This window comes from Lagopus leucura, unplaced genomic scaffold, assembly GCF_019238085.1.
Source record: "Lagopus leucura isolate 7727_CA_CO unplaced genomic scaffold, USGS_WTPT01 Super-Scaffold_100004, whole genome shotgun sequence".
NCBI lineage: Eukaryota > Metazoa > Chordata > Aves > Galliformes > Phasianidae > Lagopus > Lagopus leucura.
In genome coordinates this window covers 9,379,265-9,392,935 of record NW_024962264.1, presented here as the reverse complement: position 1 = coordinate 9,392,935, position 13,671 = coordinate 9,379,265, and the positions used below count along the sequence as shown (strand labels likewise).

General features: G+C 38.2%; 1 protein-coding gene across 5 annotated transcripts in view; it reads left to right on the top strand.

Annotated features, from left to right (window-relative positions):
- MGAT4D (MGAT4 family member D) overlaps nt 1–13,671 on the top strand; it is a 41,178-nt gene that overhangs the window by 22,995 nt on the left and 4,512 nt on the right. For all 5 annotated transcript variants that reach the window (XM_042871408.1, XM_042871409.1, XM_042871407.1 and 2 more), the window contains 7 exons: nt 269–402; nt 2,849–2,895; nt 4,141–4,254; nt 5,612–5,687; nt 9,601–9,712; nt 10,590–10,720; nt 13,518–13,625. In XM_042871408.1, coding sequence (XP_042727342.1) covers nt 269–402; nt 2,849–2,895; nt 4,141–4,254; nt 5,612–5,687; nt 9,601–9,712; nt 10,590–10,720; nt 13,518–13,625 — 722 coding nt within the window. The remainder of the gene's footprint in view (nt 1–268; nt 403–2,848; nt 2,896–4,140; nt 4,255–5,611; nt 5,688–9,600; nt 9,713–10,589; nt 10,721–13,517; nt 13,626–13,671) is intronic.

Genomic DNA, 13,671 nt, shown 5'->3' with positions numbered 1-13,671 from the left:
CAACTGGTGCTTATAACACAGGCATAGGTATCTCTAACCTAAGCATACGTGGATATATTTCTTCCTGGTAGCAAGGCAAATGCTGTCATACTCTTATAGCAGTACTGAATCTCACCACATAAACCAATCAATGAATGTTCACAGTAGTGATTATCTTCTAACATTATAGTTCCATTCAGATGACCCGAAGTTATCTAAACCAGAATTAAAATGGAATTTACGGTCACTCAACATAAGATGCCTTGACTTTTCATTTCTGTCTTTGCAGTCTCACTGGTGATGGGTGTTCCTACTGTGAAAAGGGAAAAACAAAGTTACCTGATGAGCACGCTTCGTTCCCTATTGCATGGACTTTCTGAAAAGCAGAAGAATGACTGTGTAATCATCATCTTTGTAGCGGAGGTAAGTTTGTGTGAGAAGCTTCAGGGTGCTAATAGAAAGACAACATGGAAATTCTTGTGTTAGTATGAAAGTGTAGAAAGTGTTGCTAAGTAGCGCCTTCAGCTTTGTGAAGGATTTCTTCAGTGCTGGACGAGGCAGTCTTCATATGTGGATAATACTGTAACTCAGATGTCTGAAGGGGGAAAAATGCTCATATTACATTTATAAACGCAGCTGATGCAATCAAGTTTGGTATAAAAATCATACAAACTTATTGTTTTATTGGAAAATTGTAGGCTACTGAAAGTATGAAAAGCAAGTTCTTCACAAGACGATTCCACATGAAGATAGTACATTTATTCTGTATAACAAAAAAACACAGCTTATTTATCTTCTGTTTTGACATCATATATATATATATACCTTAGCATATACCTTAGCACGTTGGAGACTTTTTTGTTAAAAAAAAGTTGTTTTAAATTGTTCAGAAACAAGAATATTCCAGATTTGGAAAAGTGAACAGTTCTCAAGGTAAAGTACTAGTGGCAAGTGATTTGCTTTTTCATTTCAATTTGTCTTGAGCACAGAGGAAGGAAATAGAGATCTGTTGATGTTTGCCAGCAGGTGAAAGGCTGCAGTTACTCGAAAGTTATTCTTAATAGTTCTTTGTCCCTCCATAGAAGACATTACATTTCTCAAATGAACTGAATGTATTCATAATTAACATCTTCTCAGTGAATACATGGATACTCATTAAGAGTTAAAGTTTATTTTTCAGTTGAGTAACAATTTACAATAGCTTTAACTACTGTAATACTGTCAACAGAAATTGCCCTGCAGTCTACACTTGAGATAAATCTGAACTGCCATTTAGATAAACCTTCTATTACAGTCCTTCAGAGAGTTATTTGGTTTTTTTTAAGAGTTAACTTCTGAAATTATACAGTTTGTCTCTGTGGACAGTTGTAAAAGTGCTTTTTTTTTAACAAACAGTAGCTTAGGTTTTACTAACAGTCCAGTTCAGCTTATTGAAGATGAAACTGCTGCTGCAAGAGTCAGTCTCTCCCCTTTCTCTCATCCCCAAAGTCAGGTTCATGCAACTTTCGTTTTTAAGCCATGCAGTAAATCTCAGTAGGTGAACTGTACTGATATGAGAGGTGATAAGAACATGTACTTATAGGAGAAGGGCAGGTGTGTTCATTGATCACGAATGCACACCTTCCTTATTCCCACAAAGCTTCCAAAGATCAAGATGAATGTTTACATGCCTGGATTAACTCAGAGTAATTTACTGCCTGCAAGTGCTGGTGTGTGTTGTTGTTTTTTTTCTTATCACATTTTTTTTCCCCTTCTTACTACAGTTTTGTTGTATAGCCGGTAATGATCATTTCTGTATTACAGAAAAAAAAATTATCTTAACTGCTAAGACAGGTATTGTATGGCCTTTGGGAACACATTCATTAAATTCGGCACTACATAATGTACGTTGGTCACTCCAAAAGTAATGCCTCCTATTTATTTCCATGGAAACTTCAACAGATACAAAGAATTCAATACCACTGTTTGATGGAGAAAACTCTCAGCTACAAAACCCTGATTTTCAGCATAGAGCCCACCATTAGCTATGCATTCTCATAAAATCTGCACCAGTGGAGGCAACCCGCTGTCGCCACTGCTGAGAACGCACCACCCACCATCGTCTTCTGTTTGGTTTCCATAAACGTTCAGCAGGCACGGATGCATGTGCAGTTTTTTCCTTACGGGGGAGTTCAGTAGCATCCTTTTGGTTCATACGTCCTTCTGTATCAGACACTGTTTTGTCAGAGCGCCTCTCTACTGCCATCTGTTGCACAGCAACAACATGTAATGGCTCTACTGCCATACCACTAACATCTGTCCTTGATGCCATGGGCCAACATAATAAAATGGGAGGCACTACTTTTGGAGCAGCCTCATATTTAACAGATGTGTTTTCCATACCAGAACTGTTAATTTCATGAAATAGGAGCACCAAACCAGCATATCCTCAAAGTTTTCAGACTAAGAGCCATAAGTTTGTTATACAAAGAAGAAACTAAATAAACATTTGAAGCGTTGTTAGCTTTATAAAATCTTACTTAGGCAACTTTTCTCAACAGCCACAGGCCTTTTTTATGATATTTGGATGATTGATCCCAAATAATTCCTTTTAGTGACAGTTATACAGCTGTTCTTTTCTGGTGTGAGTGAAAGCTGTAGAGCAGTTTCTGCAGAAAATAGCTTGGCTGTTTGCAGAAGTAATGAACAAACAAAATGTCATACTGCCCTGTAGTGGAAATACAACTGTAACACATTGCTCTCATTTCTAATGAAATACATTAGAGAGTAGAAATGAAGTGCTTTCATGTAAGTATTTCCTTCAAAATGTTGCTTAATGCTTAATGCAAAAATGAGTGACTTGAAATGAAAGCCCTCCTCTTTTCTTTAGGTGAATGCAGAATATGTTAACGGTGTTGCAGAAAGTATTAAAACCGGGTAAGTCCTGTGCAGTGCGACATTCAGCAGCTGATAGGCAAGTTGTGAGTTCTTATGGGAAGAATTAGAGCATTTCAGCAGTAAATTATAGTACTACCATGCTGAAATGGAACTGCTAAGAAATGAGACAAAGGTGCAGTCTTAGTACGTGTATCATAAATTCAGAGCACAAGGATATATATTAGTTTATTTTCCTTTTTATGTTCATAAATATGCTTTAAATAATCAAATGAGGTCTCAGCTCAAGTCTCTCGACAAATATTTACTTGAACCTAAGTCTTTTCTCTGTAAACATAATGATGCACTTGTAACCACTTGGGGCTACATGTATTCAGTCCCCCCTGACTTCATAGCCCTACAGTCCTGATGTTTATCATATTTTCTGGTGATTTTGTTTCCTTGTTAGCCCCTATTTCATGAAGGCAGTGGATTTGGGGCAGCAATCAGATTATAACATGATGTGAAGCACTAGTAAATGATGGGTAACATGAGACAGATTTTCTTAGCCATGCAAAATTAACATTAGCATTAACAAAAGAAGGCTTGGATCCTAGTGCAGTTTTGCTTTGCGTTCTTTCACATAGACATTTACAGCTGTGAAAAACCTTAGAGCAGCTTGAGACAAACACTACTAGAAAGCAGTGCTGGCGTAGAAGAACGCATTCATTGGTAGATTCATTTGGTCTGATGAAAGGGGCTTTCTAAGAAGCGGTGTAGCGTAGCTAACGGTCACAACACAGGTAAGGCTGAAAGCCCTGAACTGCAGTTATCTGAAAGAAAGCAGGAGATGATAAATGCTTTTTCAGTGACTTGTAAGATGAAGAACAGAGCTGAGACCTAAACCTCCATGCCAGACCTCCATAAAAGACAGTGTCATTTCAGTTGGGATGTAAAAGTAGATTGAGGAAGAGTAACGAACATGGTAGTTCTTGCACAGTTGCTGTAATTCTAGATAGTTAATTTTGTTGTTAATTACTGCTACATTTTTATATGTTTTTCAATTCAGTATTTTCTTTCATGTTTTCTGTTACTTGAAAGAGATACTGTACTGCATGTTCTAATGGTTGTCAAGGATCTCATCTTGGTTCCTAATGCCCCTACTTGGCAATATGTGTGATTATGTTCTTTGCTAGACTTGTGAATTCCACTTCTGGAGATGCAGATGGAATTTTTGGGAGCCACTGTGTGTGGTTACAGACAAAAATTTTTTTGAAAAATGGAGTCTCTCTAAACTTTTCTTCATAGCTTCCCCAGAGAGGTGCAGTCTGGAGTCCTAGAGATTATTTCTCCTCCTGCTTCTTATTATCCAGATCTTTCCAACGTGAAGAAAACATTTGGGGATTCGGAGGACAGAGTAAGGTAAGACAGCTTCAATAAAACCTAAGTGCTCTTTTCTATGAGTATGAAATGGGAAACTATTCAAGTCAGTGTTGTTTGAGGTGATATGGTTTTTGTATTTCAGAGCTAATGGACCTCAAGTGTACTCTTCCCCCCTCCTTAACCCCCTCAATTTATGTACTTATTTATTTATTTGAAACATTATAGAAGGAGTTCTTGTTAAGAGCTAATGCTGTACCTGGGCTCCATAGTGACAGCCAGGGCTTCTCCTTTGTGTCCTGTCTCTGGGCATCCCGTAGGTTTTAAAGCTGATAATTCCAAGAGATGATAGGCTAGATAATCAATTGATAAAGGAAAAACAAACAAGGGAGAGGATCTGAGAATGCACAAAGAAAAGCCCGTGTGCCTCCTTTAATAACTAGTAACAATAAGTGTGGGTTTAATTAATGACCTAAGTTGCGATGATGGACGTTTCTTAGTACTGTTAATGATTTAACTTCTGGGGAGTTCGTTCAAATTCACTAAAGCTGGGATTATAACCTAACAAAATTGATCAACTGGAGGAAAATAATTTTCTTTTGACCAACAATAACTGTAATTTATGCGTAAAAGCAGTAGGGTGCCTAAGAGCTACTTAAACAAGAGGTGTGCAGTGCTTAGAGTTTAGAGTTGATTGAACTCAACAAGTGTAAGGGATTTATAGATAAACCTTTTGTTTTCCAGAGCATAAGCATTCTTATGTACTTAAGTTTCAGGTATGACTAGTTTTGAATCAGGTACACTGGGAGTGCACTTCGGTGTTAATTGTTCTATGTACTGATACTTGGCACTGAATATTGAGTACCAGCTTCTTCCCTTGGTGAAATGAGATGCTGTACTTCACAGAGAAAAATCTGTGTTTGCATTTAAATCAGAAAATGTATTTTTTTTGTTTTTTCAGAATCAAAAAATTTTGCCTACCTGCTTCTCTATTCTCGATCAGTAAAAGCACTCAGTTTTATAATATTGTGAATGATCTTTAAATAGTAACTGTGTATTGACCTCTACTGTTCATAATGCAGTGAATAGGCTCCTTAAGTCATTTGAAATGAACCTACTGGTTAAACATCTAGAACGTTTATTTTCAGGATGACTTGATACAGATTTGAATGTTTTGCTTAGTTAACATCAACTTCTATGGGGAATTCAAATTATTTGCTGATCCACACCAATTAAAAGAAAATTTTTAGACCAAAAATACTACTTGATTTCTTCTTGTTCACTTATCAATGAGTTAGAATACTCAACCTTATGATTTTATTGCTCTAATGCTTTTACTATACAAGTAACTTTTGGAAATGACCCAAGAGGATTTTCAGAATGTACTGCTTATATTTAGGTGGAGAACGAAACAGAATTTGGATTATAGCTTTTTAATGCTGTATGCTCAACCTAAGGGAACATTTTATTTACAGGTATGTTCACATGATCATTAAGCAGCTACAACACATCTCTATTGATTATTAACTTTTGACTTCTTGTTTCCTAAGTCTTCAATAAAAATGTTGTTTCCTGTGTTTTTTTTGTGTTCTTTAGAAACATCTATATATTTCTGTGTTTGCATACGTATCTTGCAGCTACGTGTTTCATTATTTCCTTAAATCCCTTTGTACCTCCATGACATGTGATGATAAGGTATCTGAAGCATTAGGTGAAGAGAGTCAGAGTTGAGAGTATTTTCATTTGGTGCAGAATAATGGTAATAAGTCCAGGTTATAGCCCAGATCATGAAGAACCGAAAGACCTTAGATGACTTTTCCAGATAAGGAAATATTGCGGTGTAGAGACACCAGTGACAAGGTTATGCGGCAGGTTTGTATGAATCCTTAATTCATCAGATGATTTAGTGTTAGATTATAAGATCCCCATGCATTCATACGTTCCCCATGCATGCACTTAGGTTTAGCCATCATCCTGGATCTGCGTTCCACAGTGCCAAAGCTGTAGAACACTGCTGTGACTTAGGCAGCTTTTGTAGAACCATGAGATAAAAAAAAAAAAAAAGAACACAGGAACAACAGGAATGGTGGCAGTTCTGAGAAGCGAGTTTTCAACCCAGAAAGTTCAGATGAAGACTTACTTGGTTTGATTGTAGTGAAATTATGCTGACGTTTTCTTAATAAGAACATTTTGAAGTAATGGTTTTCACTGTATTTCCTGGAATTTACCAGGGCCAGTTGAGACACTGAAATAATATCACAGCCAAGTTCATGGGATTTTAGCCTAGCTAAAAATCAGGCATCCAAATCCAGGACTAGTTGTGAGGAGATGTATTTGTTCTTTGTGTTCCTGTAGACTGAGTTCATTCTGAAACATCTTACATATGAAAGCATTTTTGCAGCAATTGTAGGGAAGTGTTTTCTATCAACATTCGCGTGAGCAAACATAAAACATTAGAACAATTAGAATCCCTAGTTAAAATCTGTTATAAACTTGGGACTCAGTTAATTGAATTATTGCTAAGGTGTTTGTCTGTTTGTTTGTTTTGCTTCATAAGGTTTTCCTCAGGGAGACTGGGGAGCTGCATTGTGTCTTTACATACGACATACAGAGATATGTAGGCTGTTGTCTAGCCTCCTATTTTGTAGAGCTTTAAGTTGAGTAACTTTCATGAAAGTGTATTTTTATCTGACATTTTCTTCATACTAAAAACCCAGGATTTTAATAAATCAACTATTTCTGTACAAAATGAGAGAGTGAGATTTTTCAGCGTAGCAATCTTCAGATTTGCTGAGCAGTGATTCAAACAGAAAAATACAGTAGTATAATTTAGAAAGGAAGATGCATTCCTGTCAGATGCCTGCACTGCCCTTATACGCTACAGCTCTTGTTGCTTCTTATTTCTATCTTCTCTTAGGCAGCTCTTGGATGGCAACTGGGCAAAATGAACTAGACAGTTTTTATCTCCAACTTCCTGATCAAGCTCTGTATTGCCACTTTATAGCTTCCTTTTGCAGATAAGAGCATGTGAAGAACAAGTGGCTGTAAGCTGAAACCAGAAAAGTCCGAAGTAGAATGTAGATGCAGTCTATTAAAGGTAATTGCGTAGAAAGTAATTCTTTACAGAATTACTGTAAAGAATAACAGATACTGAAATCCCTACGCAATGGCAAACGCTCTTCAAGAAGGTATGCTTAGTGGAACACAAATCATGGGCTCAGATAAATTACAGTTAATTTACTTTTTTTAGCATGTGCTACATAGGAGATCGAATGATATTGTCTAATGATCCCTGTCAACTGTCAGCTCTGGAAGAGGCCGTTTCAGACCTCTCCCTAGTCAAAGCTACATTCACAACCACTTTGCATTCCAGCCTCTATATTTTTATTCTGTATGTTTTCTTCTGGTGTTTCTCAGTATGGAGGTTTTTGTGAGATATGAAGGTATTTTTGAGATACTTGTCTCTGCCTTTTACTTATTTGTGTTCACTCAATTTGTCTTTGAGGATTCTCTGAAACTCTCTTTGATTCCCTGCTCTGCTCCCTTTACATTTAGTGTTAGTGGTGGTTTGGGTTTGGTTGGTTTGGTTTTTTTTGTGTTGTTGTTTTCTCTTCCATATTACTGTCTCCTTAACTCCACCTCAGATCTTGTTATTAACAGTTAACTTTGACCTCAGTTCTTCTGTATTTTTGTAACTTACCGTCAGCATAAGCTGGCAGGATCAAAGCAGATCTCTTCATCTTGTCTTTCAATTTTGTTCTACTTCCTCCTTTTTGCACTGTTGGTGACCCATTTCTCCCTCCCCAGCCTTACACTTGTATACTTCTAATGACCAAATTCAGCTTAAAGCTGTGGACCTGCTCCCTTAGGCTACTGTTGCTAGATTTTTTGAATGTGCAAAACCAGCAGGAAACCATTTATTCCCCATAGCATTCATTTTCTACCAATTTAGCTCCGTTAACCAGATTCGAATGCTATCAGAGGAACACCAGAAGCAATAAAGTACAGCAGTTAGACGAAATGAATTGTATCGATATGCTGCACTATAACAATATTTTCCTGAAGGCTTTGACTTCTCTTCCCGTGTTTTTCTCATTCATACCACATTCAACTCCTGATTTACTTTCTCCTAAATTATTTTTTACATTCCTTTATTTTTTTTTGCCTCTAAACTCTTTGTTCAGAGTCATTATCTGCAGATTTAGTAACTGGCACAGCTTCTATTTTTCAGATCTCCCATTCTTCTCTGAAAACAGTGCAAAAACTGCCAAGTCTTTTCCCATTTCCTTGATGGGTACCATTTTCCTTTTTTGTCTGTCCTTTACAGAATCACAGAATCACCCGGGTTGGAAGGGACCTCAAGGATCATGTAGTTCCAACCCCTCTGCCTGGCAGGGCCACCAAACATACACATTCAGATCAGGTTGCCCAGGACCCCATCCAACCTGGCCTTAAACACGTCCAAGGACGGGGCATCCACAACCTCCCTGGGCAGCCCGTTCCAGGGCCTAACCACTCTCCTAGTAAAGAACTTCCCCCTAACATCCAACCTAAATCTTCCCTCCTTCAACTTGGATCCATTTCCCCTAGTCCTGCTATTGTCAGCCCTTTTGAAGAGTTTACTCCCCTCCTGGGTGTAGGTTCCCTTCAGGTATTGATAGGCTGCAATGAGGTCACCCCGCAGCCTTCTCTTCTCCAGGCTGAACAAGCCCAACTCCCTCAGCCTGTCCTCATAGGGGAGGTGCTCCAGCCCCCTGATCATCTTAGTCGCCCTCCTCTGGACCCTTTCCAAAATCTCTATGTCAATGTCTTGTCTATGTCTTTAGTTGGCTTTGCTGCTGTGTTTGGTTTCAGCCCTCACAACGTGTTGAAAGTTCTCTGTATTTCTGCTGTTTTACTGCAGGTTCCTTCTTCCATGATGAAGAATGTACTCCCTGAAATGTGTTGCACTAGCATGTCAATAAGTGTCCCCGCTTCTCCCTCACCTTTTAGATATAACAGAGTCTTCCTGGGCTAATCTGTCAAGCTGCAGGCCATCTGCTTTAAAAGCTTTTCTTCCCAAACAGTTTACTTACACTGCTTGTACAACTTTGATACAAACTCCTTGTTGTTTTCCTTAACCTCTATCTTTTTGTGTTAAGGTTGTTTGGTGTTTTTTTTTTTCCTAAGTGAAAGAGAAGCATTCATGGGAAGTAAGTATTTAATGAATGATACCAAAACAGTGATATGTGGAAGCAAAACAGCAATCCACTGCAGTATGGCACAGCTTCGCTACAGCCTGTGCAGCAGCCAGTCATCGTGTGATTATCACTCACATGGGGCAACTCCACCACCACCTCTGCAAGCAATAAAACCATCAATTGGCTTTGTTCTTTTTGTTTCTCCCAGCTGGAGGATGATATTGTAGCCAAACCTGATTACATTCGAAGCATAGAAAACTTTGCTGCTGAACAGTCCCAAGAGTGGATGGTTCTTGAGTTCTCCCAGCTTGGATTTATTGGTAAGTATTAAGGCCTCAGCAGTTGTCAGTTTGTTCAAGCAGATGTCATTCAGAATTATGTTTCTTATATGGCAGGACTTGTATATCAGAACTTAACTGTCTCTTCAGGAAAGCTTCCACTGGAAGCCTTTTACTTTCTGTGCTCATTGCCTCTGTCTTTCTAATGCAGCACAGTCTAGTTGTTGGGTTCCTGTAAGAAGCAGTTTGTTCTGTATCAGGGCACTGTGTGCTCCTTCAGCTTTCTTTTCACAAATGGAATTTGCAGTCTGTAAAACATCTATTTTCTTTCCTTTGTGGAGCAGAACATGCAGCCCATATTGTGCTAAATTTTTTTTTTCTTTTTTGTATTTGTATTTTTATAATAGTAAGTTCCCTTTTACATTTTTTTTTCTTAGGTTACAACACGATTTACTTGTGATAACACCTGTAAGTGTTAGGTCAAACAAGGAAATCTAACAAAATCTGCTAATAAAAGCAGCAAGAATACTAAATGAATATTGATAGAGTTTTAAAGGCTTTTATTTAGGTCTTAACCTAAATATAGTCAGTATATAATTGCCATTGAAATCGCATGCCTAACGATTTGAGAGGTTGCTCAGACTTTTTCATCTGAAACACGGATAGAAACGACTGGCAGATTTATGTTGGAACCAGGATATAAGTGCATGCTTGTCTACTCACCTGGTTGACTGTGTGAGAATGTCTTCATGCATGGGATGGAGTTAAGTTCCAAAGCAGAAGCCTATGTAAAACTCCCATTGAACATCAGGATTGTGTCTGTGTGTTGAAGGCCATGGGTACTCCAGAACATGAAGCTGTTGAATGCTTACTGTGCAGCAATAAAAATACTGAAATATCCAACTTGTCTTGCTTTCAGGAAAGTTGTTTAAATCAGAAGACTTGCCACTTATAGTAGAGTTTTTTCTGATGTTCTATAAAGATAAGCCCATAGACTGGCTTCTGGACCACCTGCTGTGGGTCAAAGTGTGCAATCCAGAAAAGGATGCAGTAAGTATGTCTATGCGTTTATGAACGGAAGTAATACTCAGTCTCTGTCACGACACTATTTAGCTTCCAGAAGCAGCATGAAAACCTCTCAGTACAAGAGCTGATACAGGTCTGCATAGTATGGCACTGTGCTGGAGCCCACTAGGGCGTAGGAAGAGGATGACTTATAGAAATTTAGATTTTCATGTCAGAGTTGTTTGACATCTGTCAGGTCAGAATACGGCCAGTGCAAACTCCTATCTGCTGCAGCTGCTCACTTAGACAACCCTGCAACATCAAAGACGATTTTGAATATGTGACATTGAATACAGGACTGTCATTTCTCATAACTTTCCAATGACATCACTTCTGATGTTTTCACAAGTCAGCGCAGCATACAATCTTAAAAATGCAGTTCTGAATTTTGCATAAAATTTCCTTTCTCTCCAGCATCAGAGCATAAGTGTTTTACTTGTAATTTTTAATTGCCTGGGAAAAAACTTGATTCTTTGCCTGAAAACGAGACAAAACAGAGGGAAATGCGTAGACTGAAAGGATGATATTATACTGTTCACTGAAAATGAAAGAAACAGTTGTGTTGGTTGAATTGCAAAGGATAGCACTTATAGCATGACAGGTGAATTTGATGATATGTTAAGTATGATGTCCTTCTGCATTCTTTGGCCTTTGGTGCTGGTCGCTACTCACACTTCTCCTGTACAACAATACTATGCCACGTAGAAATGACTGGAAATTCTCCCATTATATTTTTAAGGTTCAAGATTGGTTTGATTAGTGTAGTCAGTCCCCACATGATGTCTTTGCACACATGGTATTTTTGTATTGATAAGGAAGAAGAGACAGATGGGAGTTGTGCAGAACAGTAGCCTAAGGAGAGCTGAACAACAGGCTTTCAGTTTTACTGTATAGCAGAGGTAACTTAGGGACAGCAGAAGTTACCTGATTTTACACTTCAGCAATGCCACTGAGGAGTCTCTATTCCCATTTTGTGCAGATAGGATTAAGCTTTGAAATCCTACTCTAGAGTCAGTCTAGATCCTTAAGTGCCTCTAATTTAGGCTCTTGCTTAAACTCTGATAAGAGTGAAAAAAGACATCGTTATGTTAATACCACCCATTCTAGATGTGTCTCACGTGTACCGACCTCAACTCCTACTAATTAAACATTTTGCTTTCGTTTCTGGAATGACTCTTCTCCCTTATACTGTGTATAAATCATATGTGAAACAATGCTATGTTCCTGAAAGGCAGGCAGTGTGAGCCTGTCCTGGCCAAACCAAAGCAGAGAAGCTGTCATTGAATTTCTAGTGAACTTCGTTATGGTGATTTCAATTTCAGTTGCTGTGCATGGCAAAAAAATAAAAATAAAAATGTTGAATCAAGCTAGTCTTGTGCTGCCCCTGCAAAGGAATGACCAGTGACGGAACAAAGCTAGGAACGAGCTAGGACTACTCACGTGCATACAGAAAATGGAGGCTGGGAGAATGAGAGGGATCCCAGCTGCTGTTCCTCCTGTATAAATACAATTGATCTGAAAGTGATTTGAAAGCTGGAGTTTCCTATAGATGAAGAAAAGGCAAGATGACAGAAATCCTCACACTTTCTCACTCTGGAGCAGCTGAGAGTGGTTGCTACTTGATCACACTGTTCCTCGTGGGAGGGTCAGCATGTACTGTGTTCTTACACTGTCTTGCTGAACGTCTGCTGTGGGCACACATAAAATACTTGGTTCTGTTAAGAGCCTTCCAGGTGTTGGTTTTTTGTTGTTTTTTTTTTTACTTTTTACTTTTAATTAGTACTTTTTTAACAACCAGAAATCCCCTGTGTGTTTTATTGTTTAAGCCAGTTGAGTGAGGATTATAATGTCTAGCATTGATGTAATTTATGCCACGTGTTTTCTTTTATAGAATTGAAAGTATGTTATTGAAGAGGTAAACACGTTATCCTCTCACATCTAAGTATGTAAAGACTGTGATGTAGAGGGGTTAAATGATCTTCTGAACTCATGCAATTATTTTGAGGCAGAACTGAGAGTCTTGGGGACACTAATTCTAACTCTTTGCACTGTTCCTTCTCATTATGCTTTATTAATTATTGCAAGATGTATGTTTCATTGTATCTAACCGTGATGCTTTGTGAATAGAGTGCAGCAATTTCATTTAAACAAATGATGAGCTGTCAGTCGAAAAGCAGGAAACACAGAAACTGGTACCAGTTATGGTTATTTAATTCCCTGGTATATGTCATGTCACAAAGTTTGTCTACACTGGAAAACAAGGATACAAATACAGTATCTAGGGGCTTTAAGGAGTTCTAGGATAAACAATAGATATGTGACATAGACTTTAGTACAGTATATTATAATAGTCTCATACATAGCAGAAAGAGCCAAAGCAGAAATGTAAGTGGAGTTTATCTCAAGAGGATTGGTTTTGGTCAAAGCAAAATCATATGGCAAGGCCAGGAGTTGAAAGAAAATTTGCCAGAAGCAGATTTTCGATCTGAGGTGTATTTTACGCTTGAGGTGTGATTGATGATATACAGGGCACAAATCCCTGAATTAATAGTGGTTGAGCCTGCAAATCTACATTGCTCCACAAGTGGAATTACAATGAGCTTATGTCTGGAAAGTGTATTTGAGATAAAATGTCTAGTAATCTAAGGATTACTCATGTATATGTAGGTAAAAAAAGACCTGAACCCATACACTGAGCTACGTAATGAAATTGCCCTATGGAAGTTAGCTAGCATCTCCTTTATTTAAATAAAATGTCACCCTCTTTTATTTTTTTTTCCAGGCACACTGTGAAAAGGAAAAGGCAAAGTTACGTATCCGTGCTAAGCCATCTCTCTTCCAGCATATGGGATTTCATTCATCACTGTCTGGGAAGATACAAAATTTGAAAGTAAGCGTAAGAAATGATTGCCATAGTTCCAAGTTATATGCTTGTG